The sequence below is a fragment of the Wickerhamomyces anomalus genome (assembly GCF_001661255.1).
Source record: "Wickerhamomyces anomalus NRRL Y-366-8 unplaced genomic scaffold WICANscaffold_3, whole genome shotgun sequence".
Lineage (NCBI taxonomy): Eukaryota > Fungi > Ascomycota > Saccharomycetes > Phaffomycetales > Wickerhamomycetaceae > Hansenula > Hansenula anomala.
This window is the reverse complement of record NW_017567112.1, coordinates 1,891,533-1,912,126: the sequence shown is the minus strand read 5'-3', so window position 1 is coordinate 1,912,126 and position 20,594 is coordinate 1,891,533. Positions and strand designations below refer to the sequence as shown.

Genomic DNA, 20,594 nt, shown 5'->3' with positions numbered 1-20,594 from the left:
TCATTTTGTGCAGATAATGCAGCTTGTTGAACACCATTTGTTGAAAAATTTTCTTCTGAAGTGGTTGAGTTTGGTGTGTTTTCAGATGTTGATGCAGCATGTGATGCAGAAATATTGTTTTCAATTGCTGTAACACGAGGATTAGCCTTGGTTTTTCTGGCTGGTTTTCTGGTTTTGGTTACTCTAGTTGTTGAAGAGGTTGAAGAGGTTGAAGAGGTTGAAGAGGTGTTTCTTCTATTGGAGTTTCTTGTGACAGCCATTGTTTCTAGTTGATGTTGATTTAATGATCACTTGTTTTATTTTATTCGTGGTTTTAACCTGACAGAATATCCTCTACTGTGTGTATATAAGGTAATTCCGATGTTCTATTAATATACATATAATGTTACAATTAGTGGATTCTTGATTCTTCTTATAGTTGATGTGAAATGTTGAGTATTGATGAATTGTGCATAATTGGTTATTCTGGTTATGTAATACCTGACAAAAGTCGTGAAGTAGTGGCCTGTACCGAAATTTTGGATAAAGGAGTTTAATATTTCATAGCTTCATTAAAAGAGTTGTATATAGCAATTACTTCTATTCAACTTCGCCAAACTTCAAGACAGACCAGTACCCGGTTGAATAAAACTCAGTCTTTACTGTAATGAAAACGGGAATTTCCAATTCATGGCCAATCCCATTAGAATCATCAACTTCAATCAATATAGGGAAAACACACCAATTTATACCCTTTTCCACAACATCATAATCAAAATTGACTGGATTTCTATTCATATGTTCAATTCTACCTAATTTTGTATCTTTCAAAAGTTCTATTGTAGGGATTGTCTTTATGAAATTTTGTAAAGTTGAATAATTTTCTGGTTTCCCAGATAGCTCAAATTCAAAGTTTGGGATATGAACTTTATGATTGTATGATCCTGGTGTTATTGAATATGTTGATATTGTTAATTTCATGGGGATGTCTAATGGATTTTCAAAAGATAATAATGATTTGTATTGTGTTGATGGAGTTGGTGAAGATTTGAAATTTGGATGTGGATGAATTTTCAACAATGGTAGGTAATCAATTGCATTTGATAATTTATAAAATTTCACAGATGTTATCTCTTTATCTGGTTTCATTAATGAATTTCTACAAGCCTTGCATCTTTTGGAAATTTTGGTTTTCAATTTTGTTGAATTTGGTGGGACAGATGAAATAGAACGTTGAGGTATTGTTGATTTGATTGATTGAGTATATGTCAAGATTTGAGAATTTGATTCTTGTTTTGATAAGAATTCCACATTGTGTAAATCTTCATCTCTATCAAACTTTTTAATGGAATTCCGACCTATAAAGCTTTGAATATCTTTCAAATCACCATCATTCAATTTCAATTTTGACATTTGTAAAGCTGTATCTTTTGAAATTTCCAGTTCACCTTGTAACAATTGTTTCCTTTGAAGATAAAAAGTCTCCAAAGTGGAAAATCTTTGCATTGGATTTTTCAAATTCAATTGACTTTTAACAACTCTACTCAACGCTCTCTGTTTTTCTAATTCACCAGTCTCCCATTGCCAGTCACATTGTAAGCACTTCATTTTAAAATTTCGAACATCATGTTTTGATTGATGAATTGATACATTCCCATCACATAAAGGACAATCAAAACAGTTTCTTGAACAAAAACTATACTCAGGCTTCATTTCTAATAAGCATTTGGGACAATATTTAACAACAACTTCAGGCTCAATACATTTCCGACATTTAACACTTTGACAATATTCACAAAAATTTAAATATGATAATAAATGATGAGTGTTTTGATCTGTTATTGTGTGAGGATACGAATCCAATTGTAGCTTAGCAGGATCAATAACAGCTTGTGAAGTGAAATCCAATGGCTCACTGCATGGACAAAACACCGAAACCTTGGGCATTATTGTCTTTTGGAAACATTTCAAGTCAAAAGAATCTTTGACATGTTTGCGCTTCAATAAATTTATTTTCGCGGAAAAGTCGGTAAGTACACGAAATTATTTTGAAGTAATTTTCCATCTTTTTGCTTTGATGAACAACAATTCAAACACAGTACATCAACGAAAAAAGAACAAATAAATCAAAGGATAGATAATATAATGGGGCTAACATCTTCTAAACTAGTGGACTCTCTTATGGAGGGTACAAATTGTGAGTTGGATTTACATTTATTGGTATAGGATGCAATACTAACAGCTTGTTTCAAAGTTGACCATGAAGAAATTGATCGTTTACGTAAAAGATTTATGAAATTAGATAAAGACAGTTCAGGAACTATATCAAAAGATGAATTTTTAGCTATACCTGGTGTTGCTAGTAATCCATTAGCTACTAGATTAATTGAAACATTTGATAAAGATGGTAGTGGAGATGTTGATTTTAAAGAATTTATAACAGGTTTAAGTATATTTAGTGGGAAAGGTTTAAAAGATGATAAATTAAAATTTGCATTTGAGATATATGATATTGATAAAGATGGTTATATATCCAATGGTGAATTATACATAGTTTTGAAAATGATGGTTGGTAAAAACCTTGATGATGATCAATTACAACAGATTGTTGATCGTACAATAATGGAGAATGATCAAGATGGTGATGGAAGATTAAATTTTCAAGAATTTAAAAGAGCAGTTGAAGATACTGAAGTTGCTAAAAGCTTAACCTTACAAAGTTTTTGAGGTATAAACAAATATCTTTATAAGGGGTAAAAGGATTAAACTTTTAATGATTGGGGACTACAATTGACAGCATTGCCATATATTATTACGAAAAAAAGGTTATGAGTTTATGTAATAGAAGATTTTTTGTTGAAAAGTGTAGCGGTGATCAGGAGGAAATCGAAGCAAGAGAAGCTTTCTTGGAAAACTGTTCCTTACTTGCTGTAGGCTCATGTAGAGCTATAATTGTGTAGAGGAGGTTAAAATGATACAAATCGAACAGGATATGATTCATTGGTGATTAAGATTACTTGAAAGTTAACTGACTGCACAAAAAGATGACAAGGGCATGATTTAGTGATGAATCACGAAATATTTGATGATTCACCTACCCATCAAGTGTCCAAATTCGCTCTTCACTATTGTAAAGATTAATTTCAAGATGCTCTTACTCTCTTTGTTCGATATATACACTGTACTCATTTCAATCATGTAGCTTCCAAACTGCACGTATTGAGATCACCATCGTCGATTCGTAATTTACCTTAAATTCATGAATAACGGCATCAGCTGCTGTAGATGACAGACTTTGACGTGTATTATTCAAGACCATGGAACAGCATGTTTCTGTGTGAAAGTGGATTTAATAGATGTGTGCCGAGACTCGTGTGTACTATCTCTTAATATATATACAAACCGAATAATTAGTATGAGTGAATTCTTGTACGGATGAAGTTGGTACTATGAAAGTTTGTAGACCGGATATCATTGATAACTACAATATTTAGGTTGTAACTTTTGGCTTCTACACACCACGATTTGCATTCCAGAACAGTTCACGACTCATCCATTCATGTGTCAGGAATTTTCTCTAGAGTATAAACTTCCTCCACCAGAAGGTTCTCGACGTCCGTACTTGCTCAAGGTTTCGGTGTCAAGTTGAAGGTAAAAAACAATTTGTTTCAACATGATACACTTTTGGCACCGCGCACGCTGGATGCATTTTGGCAGCAGCAGCCAGTGTAAAGTGTGTAAAAGTACGAGCCCAATCCTAGCCTACCATTTCCTGAAATGTCCTTCCGGCACTGAGCGCCCATCCGGCCACAGACCAAACCAAACCAGGTAGGCCGCCTGTGCTCAGTGCTCACTGCCTGGAGTAGTCCAGCTTGGACCTTGTCTTTCCCTTCAAGATTAACTTCTAGAGCGGTGCTGTGGGCCCACCTCGCCCCCGTCCCACTAACTTCTATTTCCTGCTGCTCGAATTTTCCAACGTCGCAGGCGGCAGGGCCCGCCTGCCTCTACGTCTGACGGGAAGGGCTCTCCTACAAGGAAGAGAGACACTTGTGGGCACTCATCGACAGCCCTGGAGGGTTCAACTTGACACTTTTAGAGCTACAACCTTCTATAATCAGAATTTACACCTCCAAAGGTATCAGCTATTGTACTATTCATATCTGCTGCATGTTATTTAACTTGCAATTTCATGTCTCTTTGCGCCTGCCAAAACTTTTTTTCACTCGATCGCGCATTCGGTTTTATTTTTTTTTTTCAAGCTGGTGTTGGAGTTAGATTTGTTTCATCTTAAAACAACAGCTACTCTAAAGCCCAAAGTATACCCATGAAAAAAAAAATACACGATTTTTTCTCTCTTCCATTCAAAAAAAAAGTTTGAGGTCCTAGTCACCGTACGATTCGTTACTAGTTGTGGTCTTTTTCTCTAAAGCTTTAAATAAGTGAATGGATCCTCATTTGACCAGAATTGTTGTAGAACAACCCAAATCCATATCCACCACCACCACCACCTTCAACTACGTTGTCCTTTCAAACACATCATACTCAACACATCAATATCATGACCACAGAACAAAACATAGTACATAATGATCATGAGGATAACGAACATCAAAGTCAAAAGAGAGCAAAACCAAACCCTATAATAGAAAAAGAATTAAACCTTTCAATCATTCATTCTGAAGAGTTATCAAAATTTATACCCAATGATTTCCCAACAACAATAGATGAGAATGGTAGGATACCATTAAGAAGACAAATCTTCAATGACAAGAAAGTCCTGAGAACAGTTTTAACAAAACCAAAGAAAGGTGTTTATATGTGTAATCATTGTGATAAAATCTTCAACACATTTGGTGAATTATTAGATCACTTTGATGAATTCAACGTTAAAAGACCTCATAAATGTTCTTTTGATGATTGTCCTTGGAAAATTGTGGGTTTTAATAGAATAAGACAATTGCATAGGCATGAAAAATCTGTCCATTCTACTGAAAAGGATTTTAAATGTAATGTTCCTAATTGCAACAAAAAATTTGGAAGAGTGGATTTATTAAACCGCCATATTAAAAGTGTTCATGAGAATAAAACTTCAAGATTCAATAAAAAAATGTCAAAAGAACAACAACAACAACAACAACAACAGCAACCTAGTTCAGATTATAACTCTTCAAATGATGAATTAACAAGTGGTGGTGAATATTCTCCAGTTGTTTCTTCTTCTTCAATTGATCAACAATCCCAACAACAAAGGCGTGGTTCACAATATAAACATACCATAAAATTTTTAACAAACAGTGATGACAAATGATAAATTCAATTCTTCATCTAAATTTATGATTTCAGCATTAATATACAAGCATTATAATGATTTTTTTTAAAATGATTTTTTTTTCTTTTATTCAATTAGAGGCAAAATTTTTTTTTGTTCACCCCCTTAAAGGATTATATTTACAAGTCACCAACAACATCAACACCATGCAAAATAATATGGGAAACCATTAACGGATGTTTAGTCCATGATAGTCAACCAATTCAATTTAATTTCTCATCATCAAAAACATGCAATTTTTCCAAAACACGATCATCAGTTATAAATTCCCGTGTCCATTCACTGTTTTTCTCCAACCCATTTTGAACCCATTTCTTTGGCCATTCATCTTCTTCATCTTTAGCTAAATTAACATCTTTGGATTCAAATGGTCTTGTCAAATTTTCAACTAATGCAACTGTTTTACGTCCATATTCTTCAGTTAAAAATCTTCTAGTATAGAATCTGAAAATTCTTTGAGGAATAACCAAAAACCCATTCAAATGAAATGATGGAATAGCAAGAATTGATTGTTGGAAGAATGGTGATACTTTATCAGCTGTTAGTACTTTACCTTGAGTGAAATTGAACTCTGGGGCAAGTTTGGCATTAGGATATTCAGTTGGTTCAATAAATGGTTTTGGAATTGGAATTTGTGATTCTCCTTCATTCTCTCCATCCTTCTTTTCTTCATTATCAGCCTTTGGTTCATCAGATTTAGCTTCATCAGTTTTAGTTTGTGTATCATTCAAAGATGTATTATTATCATTTTCATTAACAGCATTTTCAACTTCCTCAATAGATTTCACTTCAGGTGCTGGTTTCAATTCCTGTTGCTTTTCATTAAACTCTTCCAGTTCCTTATGTTCAATAGGTTTATCTAAAGGTCCCAATAAACCTTCATGCAAACCAGTGATGTATTCTTTATAAGCACCTCTACCAATGCAAATAATACCACCATTTTCTGAAGGATCAGATATCAAGCTATCTTCACTTATAGTGGCGTCATCCTTATGAATATTGTTATAATAAACACCTAAAACATTCTTCATTTTCAAATCGTCTGTAAATTTCTTATTCTGTAATGCTTTTTCTTGTTCTTCTTTGGACTCTTTATTTTTACTCAACCAATTTTTAACTCTATTGTACCATTTTTGACTCTCTTTCAATTGAGCTTGTTCTTTTTCATTTTCCAATATTTGACGACGTAAATCTCTAATTTCAGCAGCTACTAAACTTCTAATAACACCTTGTCTGTTTTCAGATTTGATTTCATAATCAACACCACCAGCGTTTAAAATTGGCTTAACATATTTTCTGAAAACACTCATACTTTCATCAAGGAAATCGTTTGGAGGTGGAGCAACATAAATGGTGACTTTTCTTGATAATTCATTTGGTGCTAAAGGTTTTGCCCCAAATTCTGAAACTCTATCCATCCATTTCTTTCTTATTTGCTTTTGTTGATATTTATCATATAAAACACCACCAATCAACCCTGAAGTAACGCACCAAAATATCATCCAGTTTCTTGAAGGTAACCTTAGATTTGGAATACCCATTGCCTTAAGCGCTGGATTACTATAACCTTTAGATTTAGGTTTCACATTTTCTATTGGTTTAGCATCACTTTTGATTTCTGGAACATCTTTTTTAACATCCTTAGCAACAGCGGAATCAGCAGCAGCAATAGGTTTCTCGTCAGCCATCTCTTAGCAAGCAATTTTACAACGCAACTGCCCTATAAACCAACCTGTATCTCAGTGTATTTCCAAATCGAAACCTTTAAACGTTGATCATCAACACCTTTTCAAAAGGGCCAAACCAAAAAAAAAAAAACTGATTTTTTGAACGGGCCAGCAGAGTCTGCCATTTCCACGCGGTCACGCCTTTCTATTTTTTCTTCTTCCCAACGACGAACGTTTGGAAACTTGAAAGGAGCTTTTGATTGACTGGCCGATTGTTGACACACAGCGTTTTACAAAACCATCAACTTCAACATCCAGAAATCACAGATAGGGCTTGTCTCCATATTACCAACCAAACGCTACTCCCTGAATATAGATGGGAAACGCTGCCTCTCAAGATAACTCTCGCTTTATCGGTCAGGAACATTTGCAATCTCCAGAACGTATTAATAACTACACTTCCGATACAAGCCACGGCCATCAGCAAGGAAAAAACAAATCATTAAACAACAAAAAAGGCTTGGTGAATCAAGAAGATTTCGAAAGCTCGCCATCAAAAGTTCATCCACTTTTAAATCCATCCACTAGAGATAGGTACACAAAACCAATAAACTCCACCACAATTATGGGTCACAACAGTTCAGATTACAATCGTGAGGATGAAAACCCTATTACACAACATAATGAAAATAGTCAATCAAATCAAGATGTCACTATGAGTGATTCTGGCGCCTCTAATGTTAACCTGAACTCGCAACCTTCTGCAATGAATATTGATTCTGAATTAAATCCTGAACAAGAACAAGAACAAGCTGAACCAGAACATCAACCAACTCCAAGAAGGAGATCAACAATGATATTGACTGATGATCCAGAGTTTGAAAAATTAAAAACTAAGAGCGCTAATCTTGATATAAATAATGAAGAATCAATTTCAAAACTAGAAGATCATAACAATTCCCAAGATTCTCAACATAATAACAATACAATTCCTTTTGAAATAGTATGGGTGCAAGGCGGTGAAAATGTATTTATCACAGGTTCATTCACTGGTTGGAGAAAGATGATTAAGCTGACTAAAGAAACTGATGAGAAATTTTCAATTAAATTGAAGCTACCAGTTGGTACACATCGTTTTAGATTTATTGTTGATAATGAACTACGATTTTCTGATTATCTCCCAACAGCCACTGATCAAATGGGTAATTTTGTCAATTATATTGAAATCCAACAACCTGATGTTCAAATGGGCCAAGATGATTCTCAACAAAATGAATACACTCAAGATCAATCACAAGGTCAAGAGCATGGTGAACAAAAAGTTGGAAAACCTTCAGACGAAGACCGTAGGGATTCCAATCTAGGATTGACAAATGATGATGATGATATGGGTAACGGTTATTCAAGATTTCATGAAGAACAATCATCAAAACCAAATTTGAATTATATAAAAGATATTCCTGCAATCTTTACAGATCCATCAGTTATGGAACAATATTACCTGACATTAGATAACAATGCTCAAAATAATCAAAATCAATCTTGGTTAACCCCTCCACAATTACCACCTCATTTAGAAAGTGTCATTTTGAACAATTTTTCAACAACTGATAAAAGTAATTCAAGTGGTGCTTTACCAATTCCAAATCATGTTGTTTTGAACCATTTGGCAACCACCAGTATCAAACACAACACTTTAGCTGTTGCTTCTGTCGTTAGATATAAAAGGAAATATGCTACACAAGTTTTATATGCTCCATTGCAATGATAGTGAGCAGGAAACAAGGAAAAGTTAGAGAAAATAAAAACTACAACAAAGATATAAAAAAGTTTCAAAAAAAAAGAATGATTTCAGGTATTTAGGCAATAAGCTGTCTATCTTTTAATTTTAATGTCATGATCAAAGAAAGTGTTTTTTGTACAGGTTCGTAGAAATAATTTGTATTCTAAAGTACAAATTTGCCTCGGTTACTGTGGTGACAGGTTTTTCGCGCATTGATTACGTAATTTTATATGTTTTGTTTTGATTTCAGTTGGTTATGGAAAAAAAAAAGAGATCAATGAGATCTATCAAGTTTTGGTTGTACAAACAAAAGAGGAAAACAAACCTGACAATTGGAGACCAAAAGCTGCCAAGTACACCAAAGAAGAAACATATTTCATTCAATCTTGCATCTGATTTATAAAAATTACACTATACATACCACAAAAGGTGTTCTTGTTTTGTTTTGAAAGGAAATCCAGACACAAAAAGTTGGAAAGGTAAACAAGAACAAGCTCATCCACTTAGGTCCACAATTTCAAGAGGTATGAGCTATCCTTCAGCTTCTAGAGAATCTTCAGTGACGGTAGCTGTTAGAGTGAGACCATTTACACAATCAGAATCAGCACATCTAGTGGTAAATAAAGAAGAACAAGTATTTTTGGGAGATGGTGCGCTAACTTTTAATGATAATGCTGAAAAGGAAAACAAATATAGACCAAAAAGATATGCTCCAAAGGGACTAAGGAAAATCGTTGATGTCGTTGATGATAGAATGTTAATTTTCGATCCACCTGAAAATAGTCCACTAGCAAATTTATCAAAAAATGTCTCAAATCATGGGAAAAGAACAACAAGATTTAGAGAACATCGTTTTGTATTTGATAAATTGTTTGATGAAGGAACCTCACAAGAAGATGTTTATTATAATACAACTAGACCTCTATTGGATAGTGTTTTAGATGGGTTCAATGGTACAGTGTTTGCATATGGTGCTACGGGGTGTGGTAAAACTCATACAATTAGTGGGACATTAGAAGAACCAGGTATCATTTTCTTAACTATGAAGGAATTATTTGAAAGAATTGATGATTTGAAAGATACCAAACTGATTGATGTTTCACTTTCATACCTGGAAATTTATAATGAAACTATTAGAGATTTGATGCAACCTGATAATGGCGGTAAGCTGTTAACATTAAGAGAGGATGCCAGTAAGAGGATAAACGTTGGGAATCTTACAAGTCATAAACCTCAATCAGTCGAAGATGTCATGGATATGATTATCATTGGGAATAGAAATAGAACCAGCTCTCCAACTGAAGCCAATGCAACATCTTCAAGATCTCATGCTGTTTTACAAATCAACGTTACACAGAAGAATAGAACTGCTGATGTTAAGGAAGATCATACTTTTGCAACTTTATCAATTATTGATCTTGCTGGTAGTGAAAGAGCTGCTGCTACAAAGAATAGGGGTGAACGTTTACACGAAGGTGCGAACATTAACAAATCATTACTCGCTTTGGGTAACTGTATCAACGCATTATGTGACGCTAGAAGAAGAAATCACATACCATATAGAGACTCAAAATTGACTAGATTGTTGAAGTTTTCATTAGGTGGTAATTGTAAAACAGTGATGATTGTTTGTATTAGTCCTTCAAGTCACCATTATGATGAAACATTGAATACATTGAAGTATGCTGATAGAGCTAAAGAAATCAAGACAAAGGTTTCAAGAAACCAACATTCTTTGAATAGGCATGTTGGTTCTTATTTGAAAATGATAACTGAACAAAAGCAAGAGATTGAAGAACTTAGAAATAGAGAAAGTGTTGTTGTTGGACAAGCTGTTGAAAGGTACAAGGCCAAGAAAGAAAGGGTACAGATTGGAATGCTTGAGTTTCTTGATACCTTGAAGCAAAATTTGAATTCTAAAAAATTTCAACACTTAAAACTGAAGAAGTCATCTATATTGTGCAAAAGAAAGTTACTAATACTGCAACGTGGGGAATTACAAAAATATTTGAAAAATATTCAATCATTAGAGGATCCAATATCTGAATTTGAAAATGGATATCAAGCTATTGAAAATCTGGTGGGTAAATTGAGCACAAAAATTGAGGAATTGGAGCAGTTATATGATGAGGAAAGTGAATTGGATATCATACTGTCAGGATCTGCTAATAGTGGTATAAGGAAGCTTGGTGAATTAGAAGCTTGGTCAAATTATGATAAGATAACATTGGATACCACATTGACTCTTATGAAAGACTCTGTTGAAAGAACCATTCTATATAATGCATCAATGGCTTTTGATAGAATTTTATCTTCTGATAATTTCTTGACCAACTTGAAATATATCAGCTCCACGTTGTTCAGTACAATCAATCAATTGAGTAAGTTGAAGGAAAACCCTAATGAGCATGAAACAATTAAAGGTGAGATTCAATTAATTTTGAAGGAATTTTATCAGAATTTTGACCAATCACTCAATGAAATCATGAATATTGATTCTAAGTTTGAAAAATTTGCAACACAACTCCAGTATGAGATTACATCTGAAATTCATATACCCACTTCACCAATAAGACAAATTGCAAGACCCAAAACATCATCACCTTTCAAACTTTCACCAGCTGGGAAAATTTCTCAAGTTTCCAAAATCACTAAAAATACTTCATCTCCTCTACGTGCATCCATTAATAAACCAAAGGCTGTGAAAAAAGTCAGATGGGATGTTCCTGATGAAAATGATGAAAACTCAAATAATGACTCTGATGTTAGTATGGATGATCTAGCTAAGGATACAGATAAATTAGAAATGCGTTCACTGAACTCAACAAATGAAGATATGTTGGATCAAAGCTTTTCAGAGTTGGAACATGTTTTTTCTTCAACCAAAAAAAGAAAATCCCTAACTTCAAGAACGTTACAACCAAGCTTAACAAGTGCATCAAGAAAGACTTTCCATCTTGTCAACTCCAATAACAATAATTCAAATACACCACAGGACGCTAATGCATTGAGTGGATTGGGTGCACCTATAAGGTTGAATGAAATTTTATCGAATGATACTAGTGAAATGCAAGAATAGTGGGTACATGATTAAACAGTACGTTTGTAAATTTAATGAATCTAATGACAAATTTTTAACTAGTGTATGTATTTCTCCAGCTCAATTGACGGACTATGAACAAACACCTATACGTCGCTGAGCAATAAGCTGTACAGTGAAGCCCAATCTGAATCATGGTCTTGAATCGATACAGCTATATAATATAATGTTTAACAAAATCATAATTGCTATCAACTTGTTATTGTTTGATTGATGATTGAGCTTCGAGAATTAGCTCATAAGCTCAACTGTAATACCTTCCCCCAGAGAATGTAATGAAATCAAGTAATTTTAGTACCTATTGATGCCTACAAGGATACAACTCCAACGGTTGCAGCAGCTTACAATCAATGAATGTCCTCCTGTTATATGCGCCCAACGTACAGGTTACAACTTCTGCGATTTAAACTTTAGTTCGCTTATTTCGTTTTAGATCATGCATGGCCTTTGCGAGGCACTATACTTTAATGCGTACGAGACAGACCAAAAAACCAACGTTCATATCCAAGCTTGAAGGAATTTTTCAATGTTCAAACTTCATACCCAACTGTTCATCAACTTTCCAGGATTGGAATTTGGCAGTAACCCTTTTGGATCGCATCACACTACAATTGTAGAAGTGGTATAGATTCAATTGAGCGAATCAGAAGTCTACGTACGCGTTTGTTTCTCTTAATCATACGAGATTAAAGATCGATGATCAATCAACCCAATCTAACGGCTAAAGCTCGAAATCAAGAGATTGCCATAGCGTATGATTGTAGGATCGGTCTTTGAATGCGATGGATATTGACTATTGTTACAACCCATACATTTTGTAAGAGATGTTTGCTAATCACAACTTTTGATTTTGATTTCGAAAAGGAACAAAGCATCGATGATCACTCCTGGAGTTCTCAGCTTCCAAAATCTGTAACAATTACCACTGAACACTGACATTCTCGAACACTCTCCCGCACGCGCATTTCTAAACTTCCCGTAAAATTGTAAGCGATGGTATAAAACTCCAAGCTGCATCAAAATTTTCAACCGTTGAAAAGTTAAAAAGCAGGTTATACAAGGAGTCGCGACGTGAATATTAGGTAATCAAAACGCTTTTTTAAGGAAAAAATTAACGTCACAAAGCCAAACTTGAATGCTATTTACACAAGCCCCCAAAGGTACCGTGGCCATTGAGATACCTCTATCAAAGCTATCCAGTGTATGTGAACTGAGATCTGAGATCTGCTTATGAGTTCTTAAAAGACTGCGCTAGTGGAGTTCATAATTGGATGAGCCCAAGAGTTGAGAAGAGACGCATAGTGGCGCTCATGGAAAATGGTTGTCTTAGCTTGAAGTACCGTGTTTTTGAACCCATGAGCCAAACACTTTGCTGTGATGATCCAACTTAATATATTTAGTTCAATCCAGTTCAACCCGGTTTATTTGTCTATTTCAGGTACTGATCACTCTCCTAATTGTCTGTCATTTGGTAATATTCATGGAAGTTTTGGTCCTTAGCACTGTTAATGATAGTCAGTGAAATTCAATACTATCAATTTATCAACCAAGAGTAAGCTACATTTCATTTCAAATACCAAAACTCATATATTAGGTGGGATTTCGTACATTTGTGTTTGAGACAATGTGTGTTGTTCTGTTTTGGTAGCAGTAACTCCATAAAGAGAGCAGAGAGCAGATATCTTTCTTCAGCGTCAAGGTGAATTCATTCAATGCTTGAAAAGTTAAGTGTTCACGGACTATGGTAAAGACCAGCCAATCTGATGCAGTATTGAGCGCTTTATTTCAGGAGCTGTTATTGAAACATTCTTTTTATTCAAGGAGGCCCTTGAAAGAAACACGAAGTTGTTTACCTTGAACAGTTTCTATTATAAAAGGGTTCAAAATTCATGAAAATATAAGGTTAACAAATATGGACTTTCCATAATCAATCTCCAATCAATAGAGGATCATGAAATTGTTAAATTTGTTGTATGCTACCTTTATTTGGTCGTTTGCATATTGTCATTACATTCAGCGTGAATCGACTCCAGAAGTCGTCTCAGGAATCACTACTGTTACAACTGGCCTGGGTCTTTCTACAACCTTAACCTCAGAATGTGCTTTTGCTACTCATTCTGGTAGCATCAATGGGAAACGTTTCAAAGCTGCTTATGAAATTTCTGGTGAAACTACCACTAGTGTGGTTGCTGCTATTCCATTCAGAAATCGTGAACTTACGGTTACTTGGCTTTTCACTTTTGATGAGCCATTGGATGCTAATGATTTCAAAGTTCGTCAATTAGGTGTTGATATCAGCTCAATCGATGGTTATGTTAATTTGGAAGAAGGCTCGTTCCTTGTTACTTATCAAGTAACTTTGCCGTTTATTACCTATTTAACCTCTGCTATTGATTACTGCTTGTTTGAATATGTTGCTTTTGATTTCCACAAAGTTGACTCTGCTGGAAATGACTTCTTTTACTTGCTATACACCGATAACTTGGGCTCTGCATTAGTTGACGGTCTAAGAGGCGCTGTTTGTGATATTTTTACTGCTACAAATTGTCCTATTTATCAAGCTCAGCTACCATTTGATTGTGAAGCATTTAAAAAGCTCACTAGATGTGATGGCCATACCACTAGAACTATTCAACCTTCTGGTGTCTCATCAACTAAGAAACTACCAACTGCCTCTGTCACCTCACATACCACCACCATATCATCAAGATCAGTCGCCAAAGATGTCACAACAGCTCTTCCAGCGAAGCCATTAGCTACAACTCCATCCGTCGTTTCTGGTATCACCACTGTCACTACATCACTATTTGCTGAGGAGACATACACCTCTCAATGTAAATACAGTGCTCAAACTGGTTCTATCAACGGTAAACACTACAAAGCTGCTTATGAAATTTCTGGAAAAACAGAAACTGAGATTGTTGCTGGTCTTCCATTCCATAATCGTATTTTAACAGTTACATGGTTCTTTGAGTTTGATAAATCAATTGATGCTAAATCATTCAGAGTTCGCCAATTAGGATTTGATATTTCCGCCATTAGTGGCACAGTTAATTTGGAACAAGGTGCATTTGTTGTTTCATATGAAGTCAAGATTCCGTTGATCACTTATCTAGCTACTGCAATTAACTATTGTTTGTTTGAATATGTTGCTTTTGATTTCCACAAAGTTGACTCTGCTGGTAATGATTTCTTTTATTTGCTGTACACTGATAATTTAGGCTCTGCATTGGTTGATGGATTGAGAGAAACTATTTGTGATGTTTTCACTGAAACATATTGTCCTTTATATCAATCCCAATTGGCTTTTGACTGTGATGCTTTTAAGAGATTTGATAAGTGTGATGCTGTCACCACTATTACCCTAGGCTCACCGGCTTCGTCTGCTACATCACAAATTGATCAAGTCACATCAAGCAATACGTTGGCAATTTCTAGTGGATCCCCTGTGGCACATGGTGACTCCACTTCCGAAGCATCAAGTATTTTGGTAACATCTGGCTCAACAACAGCCACTATTGCTTCAACTACTCCAGACGTTGTTTCTGGTATTACTACAGTCACTACATCGGTTGGAATCTCAGGTACATTTACCTCTGAATGTGATTTTGAAACAGAGACTGGCTCTATAAATGGAAAAAAGTATAAAGCTGCTTATGCTATTTCTGGTGAAACAACTACAAGTACCGTTGCAGGGATCCATTTTCACAATCGTGTGTTAACTGTCATTTGGTTTTTTCAGTTTGATAAGCCTTTAGATGCTAATGATTTCAAAGTTCGTCAACTTGGGATTGATATTTCTTCAATTGATGGTGAAGTTAATTTGGAACAAGGTGCTTTTGTTGTGTCGTATCAGGTTACATTACCATTCATTACTTATTTGACATCAGCTTTGAACTATTGCTTGCTAGAATACGTTGCGTTTGATTTTCATAAAGTTGATTCATCGGGGAACGATTTTTATTACTTATTATACACCGATAATTTGGGCTCTGCTTTAGTGGATGGATTAAGAGAAACTGTTTGTGATCTTGTTACTTTGACCAATTGCCCGTTATACCAAGCTCAACTTGCATTTGACTGTGATGCTTTCAAAGATTTCCAATCCTGTCATGGTGCTACAACGTTTCCTGGGTTGCCAACTTCAAGCTCTTCAACTGTGAGAATCACAAGCTCATCAAGCTCCACAAAATCATCATCAAGTTTCGTTGCTTCTTCATCAAGCGCAAAAACATCTGTGTCGATCTCGATCCACTCAAGTGATTTTGTTAGAACCAATTCCTTATCATCAGCAGCTTCATCATCTTTTGTTTCTTCTCCAGCCTCAATGTCATCGGGTCAATCATCTTCTTTGGGATTATCAACGGGATCCACAAGCATTAAGGCTTCAACTCTAAGCTCAAGCTCACTTTCATCAACTATGCCTAACTCATCCTCATCCTTATCCTCATCCTCATCACCAGCAACATCTAGGTTAGTCAGTTCATCCTCTTCATTAACCAGATCAGCCTCTGCCGTCTCTTCAATGTCATCATCAACCACATTTTCTTCTGTTTCATTGATTTCCACAAGTTCAAGAATATTATCAATTGGATCATTATCAAGTCATCTCAACCATGATTCAAGTACTGTGTCTTCTTCAACATACAGAGAGTCAGCATCCCAATCCTCCTCATCTTCTTTACCAAGTACATCAAACAGCATGGTGACTTCCAGTTGTCTTGTCAGCTTTTCAAGAGAATTAGCTTCATCATCTTCATCGTCCTCGAAATTGTCAGTTGGTTTAGCAAGTGATACCTCTGCGTCCACATCTAGTGGTTCTACTAGTGAAGGTGCTTCCACAACTTCTTCTGCCTTCTCCAGTAACACAGATTCATACCAATACCTCACCTCATCAACATCATATGTCTCCTATATTGCTTCAGTTTCTTCATCATCAACTTTATCAGCACCATTCCCATTTACCAACTCATCTTCAACATTCAATACTCATGTTCAAGGATCTAGCTCTGCTACATCTATCTCAACTACTCTTTCCGGTGATGTTCATTTATCAAGTGCTGCCAGCTTAACCTCTTCAACGCCAGGTACTAGCTCGACTGCATCAAGTCTTACCTTTGGTGCTCATTCATCTAAGAATACCAATGTTATCAGCTCATCTTCAACTGCAGTTTATGAATCAGTATCTACCAACTTACCATCATCATCATCATCATCATCCAACGCTTTGGAAACTTCTGCCTTGAATAGTCCTGGTTCAACAAGTACTGATATTTTACCCTCATCATCAATTCCTGATGAGTTTCCCTTAACTGGAACTAATGCTCATGGATCTATAGCTACAAGCACTGATAAATCAAGAGATACTGCTGATTCTACTATGAAATCTTCATCCGGTACAAACTTTGCTATAAGTTCACCACTTTCGGCTTCATCTGGAATATTGAGTTACATTACAAGCACTGACTCAGCTGGTAATATTGAAACAGGTGCTGTCAAGGATGTTACTAAAACGGGTTCCGCTGGTGAAACTTATCATGCCTCAACAACTGTTTTTAGTTCCTCAAAAGCTTATTCCACATCAACTGGTTCAAGTGGTTCAGATGTTAGCAACAGCAGTAATAAAGATGACGGGAAGGCCAACAATGGTAATTCAAACTCAAGCTCTCAAGACGGTATTAGCTCCCCAAATTCAAGCTCAGCTTCAGGATATCATGATCATAAGTCTTCCAGCTCCGGTTCAAACACTAATACTGCTGGAGGTTCTATCGCAGGGTCTCAAAATGATCATCATGGTGTTTCCAATTCAGGATCAGGTTCCTCTAATATTGCTCATACTTTATCTTCAATCCCATTATCACAAGTTGCCGTTTCCTTTTCTAGTTCAGGATCAGAATCTTCCAATAGCAATGATAAGTATGGCTCCTCAAATGCTTCAATTGATAGAGAAACTTTAACTTCTACAACAGTTCAAGTCACTAAATTTCAGATTGCTTCAGACACATCACCTTCAAAGTTACAAGACTCAAGCACTACACCATTAGTTTCTGAATTTGAAGCAAAAGCTGTATCTAATGCTGGTAATATTTTTTTGGGTTTGATATCATTTGTTTTGATCTTATTTATTTGATGATTGATGCATCTTATTTTCATCTCTTCTATATTTGACTTTCTATCAACTCCTGAAACTTTCAAACTTCTGATTTTTTGGGTTGTCATTCATGTTGTTTTATGAATTGTTTTTGTTCAACCAAAGATTGTTGCCAATATGTTTCTTTTGGCTACCTTTTCCTATTGTTTAGTACCCATTTACTTTCACCATTTTTATTCAAACAAATTATCTTGGTTTCGGGATGATGTATCTTTTTTTATTTGGCTGTTATTTCAGACTTGAATTCGAGTATTGAAATGCTATGCTAGTTTATTGAAGTATTTAATATTATATCACGTGATCATTTTCATCATATGGAACGCGTAGAGGTAGACTTATCATAGCTTTGAATTAGCATCGACCCTAATTTATGAGTCTAACCAACTAGAATTTAATAATATACCATAGGTCAGTACGTTGAGCTATATCATCATATTCACGTTAATTGAGGTCGATCAACACCTTGTAGCTAGGGTATATCATTTTAGTATTAGACGTGTATTTTTTTAGTACAAGTCCTCATTAAAAACCGCACACTTTCAAGAATTCGAAACCTTCAACTAATCTACACCTGATTTCCATAAATCTGAGATGGATAGACCCCAATCTCAAGCCAACACATAATATTGTTTATACCTATATGTAATCAAAAAAAAATAACACGCACACATTAATAATACTGATCAAGAGAGGGAAGGGAAAAAATGGCAAAAAAAACAAAAACGATCACACAAAAATGAAAAAGAATAAAACAGTCAAAATAAAATCAAATGTCTAACAGAAGAATTAAAACTAAAACAACCAATCAACACCTGTAAGACCATGCCGTTTCATCCTTCAACATGGATAAATAAAAGAAAAACATATTAATCACAGTAAAGGAACGTGAGAATAAAAATAGCACAAAGATTTTTTTTTTTGAGGTTTTTAAATGATTTTTTAAATGGAAAGCAAAATAAACTTTTATGGGTTGTTTGCCCTGAATTGAACAAACGTTTTTTTTTGGATTTTAGCAATTAGTTTTCAATGAAAATCAAATGTATAGTAATATCATAACAATAGATGAAATAAAAAAAAATAATCAAACAACTTTAATGAATGTAGCACAACCTTTTTTGATTCAACAAGCAGCTGCAACATTATATGACCAATCAACACTTCTTGGAGGAGTTGAACAATAACGACATGTGCAATACATCATCTTTTGGTATGAACCCGTTCTGGAGCAATACTCAGGTTCATTGAATGAATAGCTCTTCTGATGACCATATGATGATGGAGCGAAACCCTCATATGAATATGGTGTTGGAGTTGTTGCAGTGTATTCACTGTACCAATTTGTTGAGGAATAATTATTAAATCTTGATGGGGAATTATCTCTTGGAGATTGAGATGATGAAGGCAAGATTGGTGAAATTGGATCACGAACATATCTTGAAGATCTTTGAGGAGTAGTATTACCTTTAGAGTATCTGTTGAATTGTAACATTAATTCATCATACTTCTCCATTTGAACATCATGTAACTTCCAATCAAGTAAATTCAACCAATTAGCTTCCAGAACATTGATTAATTTGACACTCAAACCAGTAGCAGCAGCCCATGATTTATTGATAAAAGTATTATCGTCATTAGCTTTATTAGCTAAAACCAAAGAGATAACAACATTTTGATAAATCAATTCATCAGCACTATTATTGAAAGAAGCTGGATCTAATTCATATTTTTGCAAAATGTAATAGTTAGCTAATATCAATGATGATAATGGTAATCTTGTAGCACTCAAAACTGATTTTAATGATGAAACAAATTTTGTGTTTTCAGTATCAGATCTAGCAAACAGTCTGAAAGCCAGATAAGTTGCAAATTTAGACATGGCACTCAAGTCATAATCCAAGACTGAAGAAACACCACCAGTGACCGCGTGTTCCCCTTGTTGTTCTTGTTGTTGCTGTTGTTGTTGAGGTTGAGCATATTGTTGTTGTTGAGGAACTTGATAGTATGCATTGGTATTGTTATAACCATAAGCATTTCCTTGCATATAAGGATTAACAGCAGGAGCAGCCATAGCTGGTGGTTGGGCATAAATTTGATGTTGCATAACTGGAGCTTGTGGTTGAGGATGATGATACATTGGAGCAGCGACATTTTGTGGAATGTACTGACCTTGATAATAACCATTTGAAGCAACAGTTGGTTGATAGTACCCGCCTGAGTGATGGCGATGTTGATCAACCGGTTGATATGGTTGATAACTGTAGATTGCAGACATCTCTATGTTGAATGAAGCGGGAGAGGTAATGTTTTGTAAAATAACTGAATACAACAAAAAATTGGCTTCTCTTTTAATGATTTTTTGAACAGGATAGTATTTTATGAAAATAGTCTCAACTGCTCTATAATTCTTTTTTTTTCTGTTTTGTTTGGAGTTGACGATAACTTAGCCAAAAGCTCGTCTATTCTTTATAATTCTTTTTTTCTGTTGTCTTGATGACGAATTCAACCAGCTAGTAATAACTTGACTTGATGGGAACACTTTTCAACCAAACGAAAATGAATCAAAAAAAAGAATGTGAATGATATTT

General features: G+C 35.0%; 9 protein-coding genes across 9 annotated transcripts; 6 read left to right on the top strand and 3 right to left on the bottom strand.

Moving 5' to 3' along the window:
• Positions 1-579: 579 nt before the first annotated feature.
• On the bottom strand, positions 580-1,990 carry WICANDRAFT_68871 (uncharacterized protein; the record flags this gene model as incomplete). Its single annotated transcript, XM_019184140.1, has 1 exon — positions 580-1,990. The coding sequence occupies exon 1, from the start codon at positions 1,924-1,926 to the stop codon at positions 580-582; it is 1,347 nt and encodes a 448-aa protein (XP_019039582.1). The 5' UTR covers positions 1,927-1,990.
• A 134-nt stretch (positions 1,991-2,124) lies between these two features.
• On the top strand, positions 2,125-2,706 carry CNB1 (calcineurin regulatory subunit B; the record flags this gene model as incomplete). Its single annotated transcript, XM_019181788.1, has 2 exons — positions 2,125-2,176; positions 2,234-2,706. The coding sequence occupies 2 exons, from the start codon at positions 2,125-2,127 to the stop codon at positions 2,704-2,706; spliced, it is 525 nt and encodes a 174-aa protein (XP_019039581.1).
• Positions 2,707-4,537: 1,831 nt separating this feature from the next.
• Positions 4,538-5,287, top strand: WICANDRAFT_84251 (uncharacterized protein; the record flags this gene model as incomplete). Its single annotated transcript, XM_019185676.1, has 1 exon — positions 4,538-5,287. The coding sequence occupies one exon, from the start codon at positions 4,538-4,540 to the stop codon at positions 5,285-5,287; it is 750 nt and encodes a 249-aa protein (XP_019039580.1).
• A 224-nt stretch (positions 5,288-5,511) lies between these two features.
• On the bottom strand, positions 5,512-6,996 carry TIM54 (Tim22-complex subunit TIM54; the record flags this gene model as incomplete). Its single annotated transcript, XM_019181770.1, has 2 exons — positions 5,512-5,970; positions 6,097-6,996. 2 exons carry the CDS (start codon positions 6,994-6,996, stop codon positions 5,512-5,514), a joined length of 1,359 nt encoding a protein of 452 aa, XP_019039579.1.
• Positions 6,997-7,175: 179 nt separating this feature from the next.
• On the top strand, positions 7,176-8,794 carry SIP2 (Sip2p). Its single transcript, XM_019186378.1, has one exon. It carries the CDS (start codon positions 7,601-7,603, stop codon positions 8,741-8,743), a length of 1,143 nt encoding a protein of 380 aa, XP_019039578.1. The 5' UTR covers positions 7,176-7,600; the 3' UTR covers positions 8,744-8,794.
• A 490-nt stretch (positions 8,795-9,284) lies between these two features.
• KIP3 (tubulin-dependent ATPase KIP3) lies at positions 9,285-11,075 on the top strand (the record flags this gene model as incomplete). The annotated part of the gene is made up of 1 exon (XM_019181744.1): positions 9,285-11,075. A coding segment is annotated over one exon (1,791 nt), but the record flags the coding sequence as incomplete, so codon positions are not given.
• A 1,260-nt stretch (positions 11,076-12,335) lies between these two features.
• WICANDRAFT_92761 (uncharacterized protein) lies at positions 12,336-12,837 on the top strand. The gene has a single exon (XM_019186377.1). It carries the CDS (start codon positions 12,636-12,638, stop codon positions 12,792-12,794), a length of 159 nt encoding a protein of 52 aa, XP_019039576.1. The 5' UTR covers positions 12,336-12,635; the 3' UTR covers positions 12,795-12,837.
• A 972-nt stretch (positions 12,838-13,809) lies between these two features.
• Positions 13,810-17,988, top strand: WICANDRAFT_84247 (uncharacterized protein; the record flags this gene model as incomplete). Its single annotated transcript, XM_019185675.1, has 1 exon — positions 13,810-17,988. One exon carries the CDS (start codon positions 13,810-13,812, stop codon positions 17,986-17,988), a length of 4,179 nt encoding a protein of 1,392 aa, XP_019039575.1.
• Positions 17,989-19,129: 1,141 nt separating this feature from the next.
• CLG1 (Clg1p) lies at positions 19,130-20,281 on the bottom strand (the record flags this gene model as incomplete). Its single annotated transcript, XM_019183461.1, has 1 exon — positions 19,130-20,281. One exon carries the CDS (start codon positions 20,279-20,281, stop codon positions 19,130-19,132), a length of 1,152 nt encoding a protein of 383 aa, XP_019039574.1.
• Between the last annotated feature and the right edge of the window lie 313 nt (positions 20,282-20,594).

Bases quoted from the DNA above. Each gene is read 5' to 3' on its own strand.
- SIP2 (XM_019186378.1), top strand. From the start codon at position 7,601: ATGGGTCACAACAGTTCAGATTACAATCGTGAGGATGAAAACCCTATT.
- WICANDRAFT_92761 (XM_019186377.1), top strand. From the start codon at position 12,636: ATGCGATGGATATTGACTATTGTTACAACCCATACATTTTGTAAGAGA.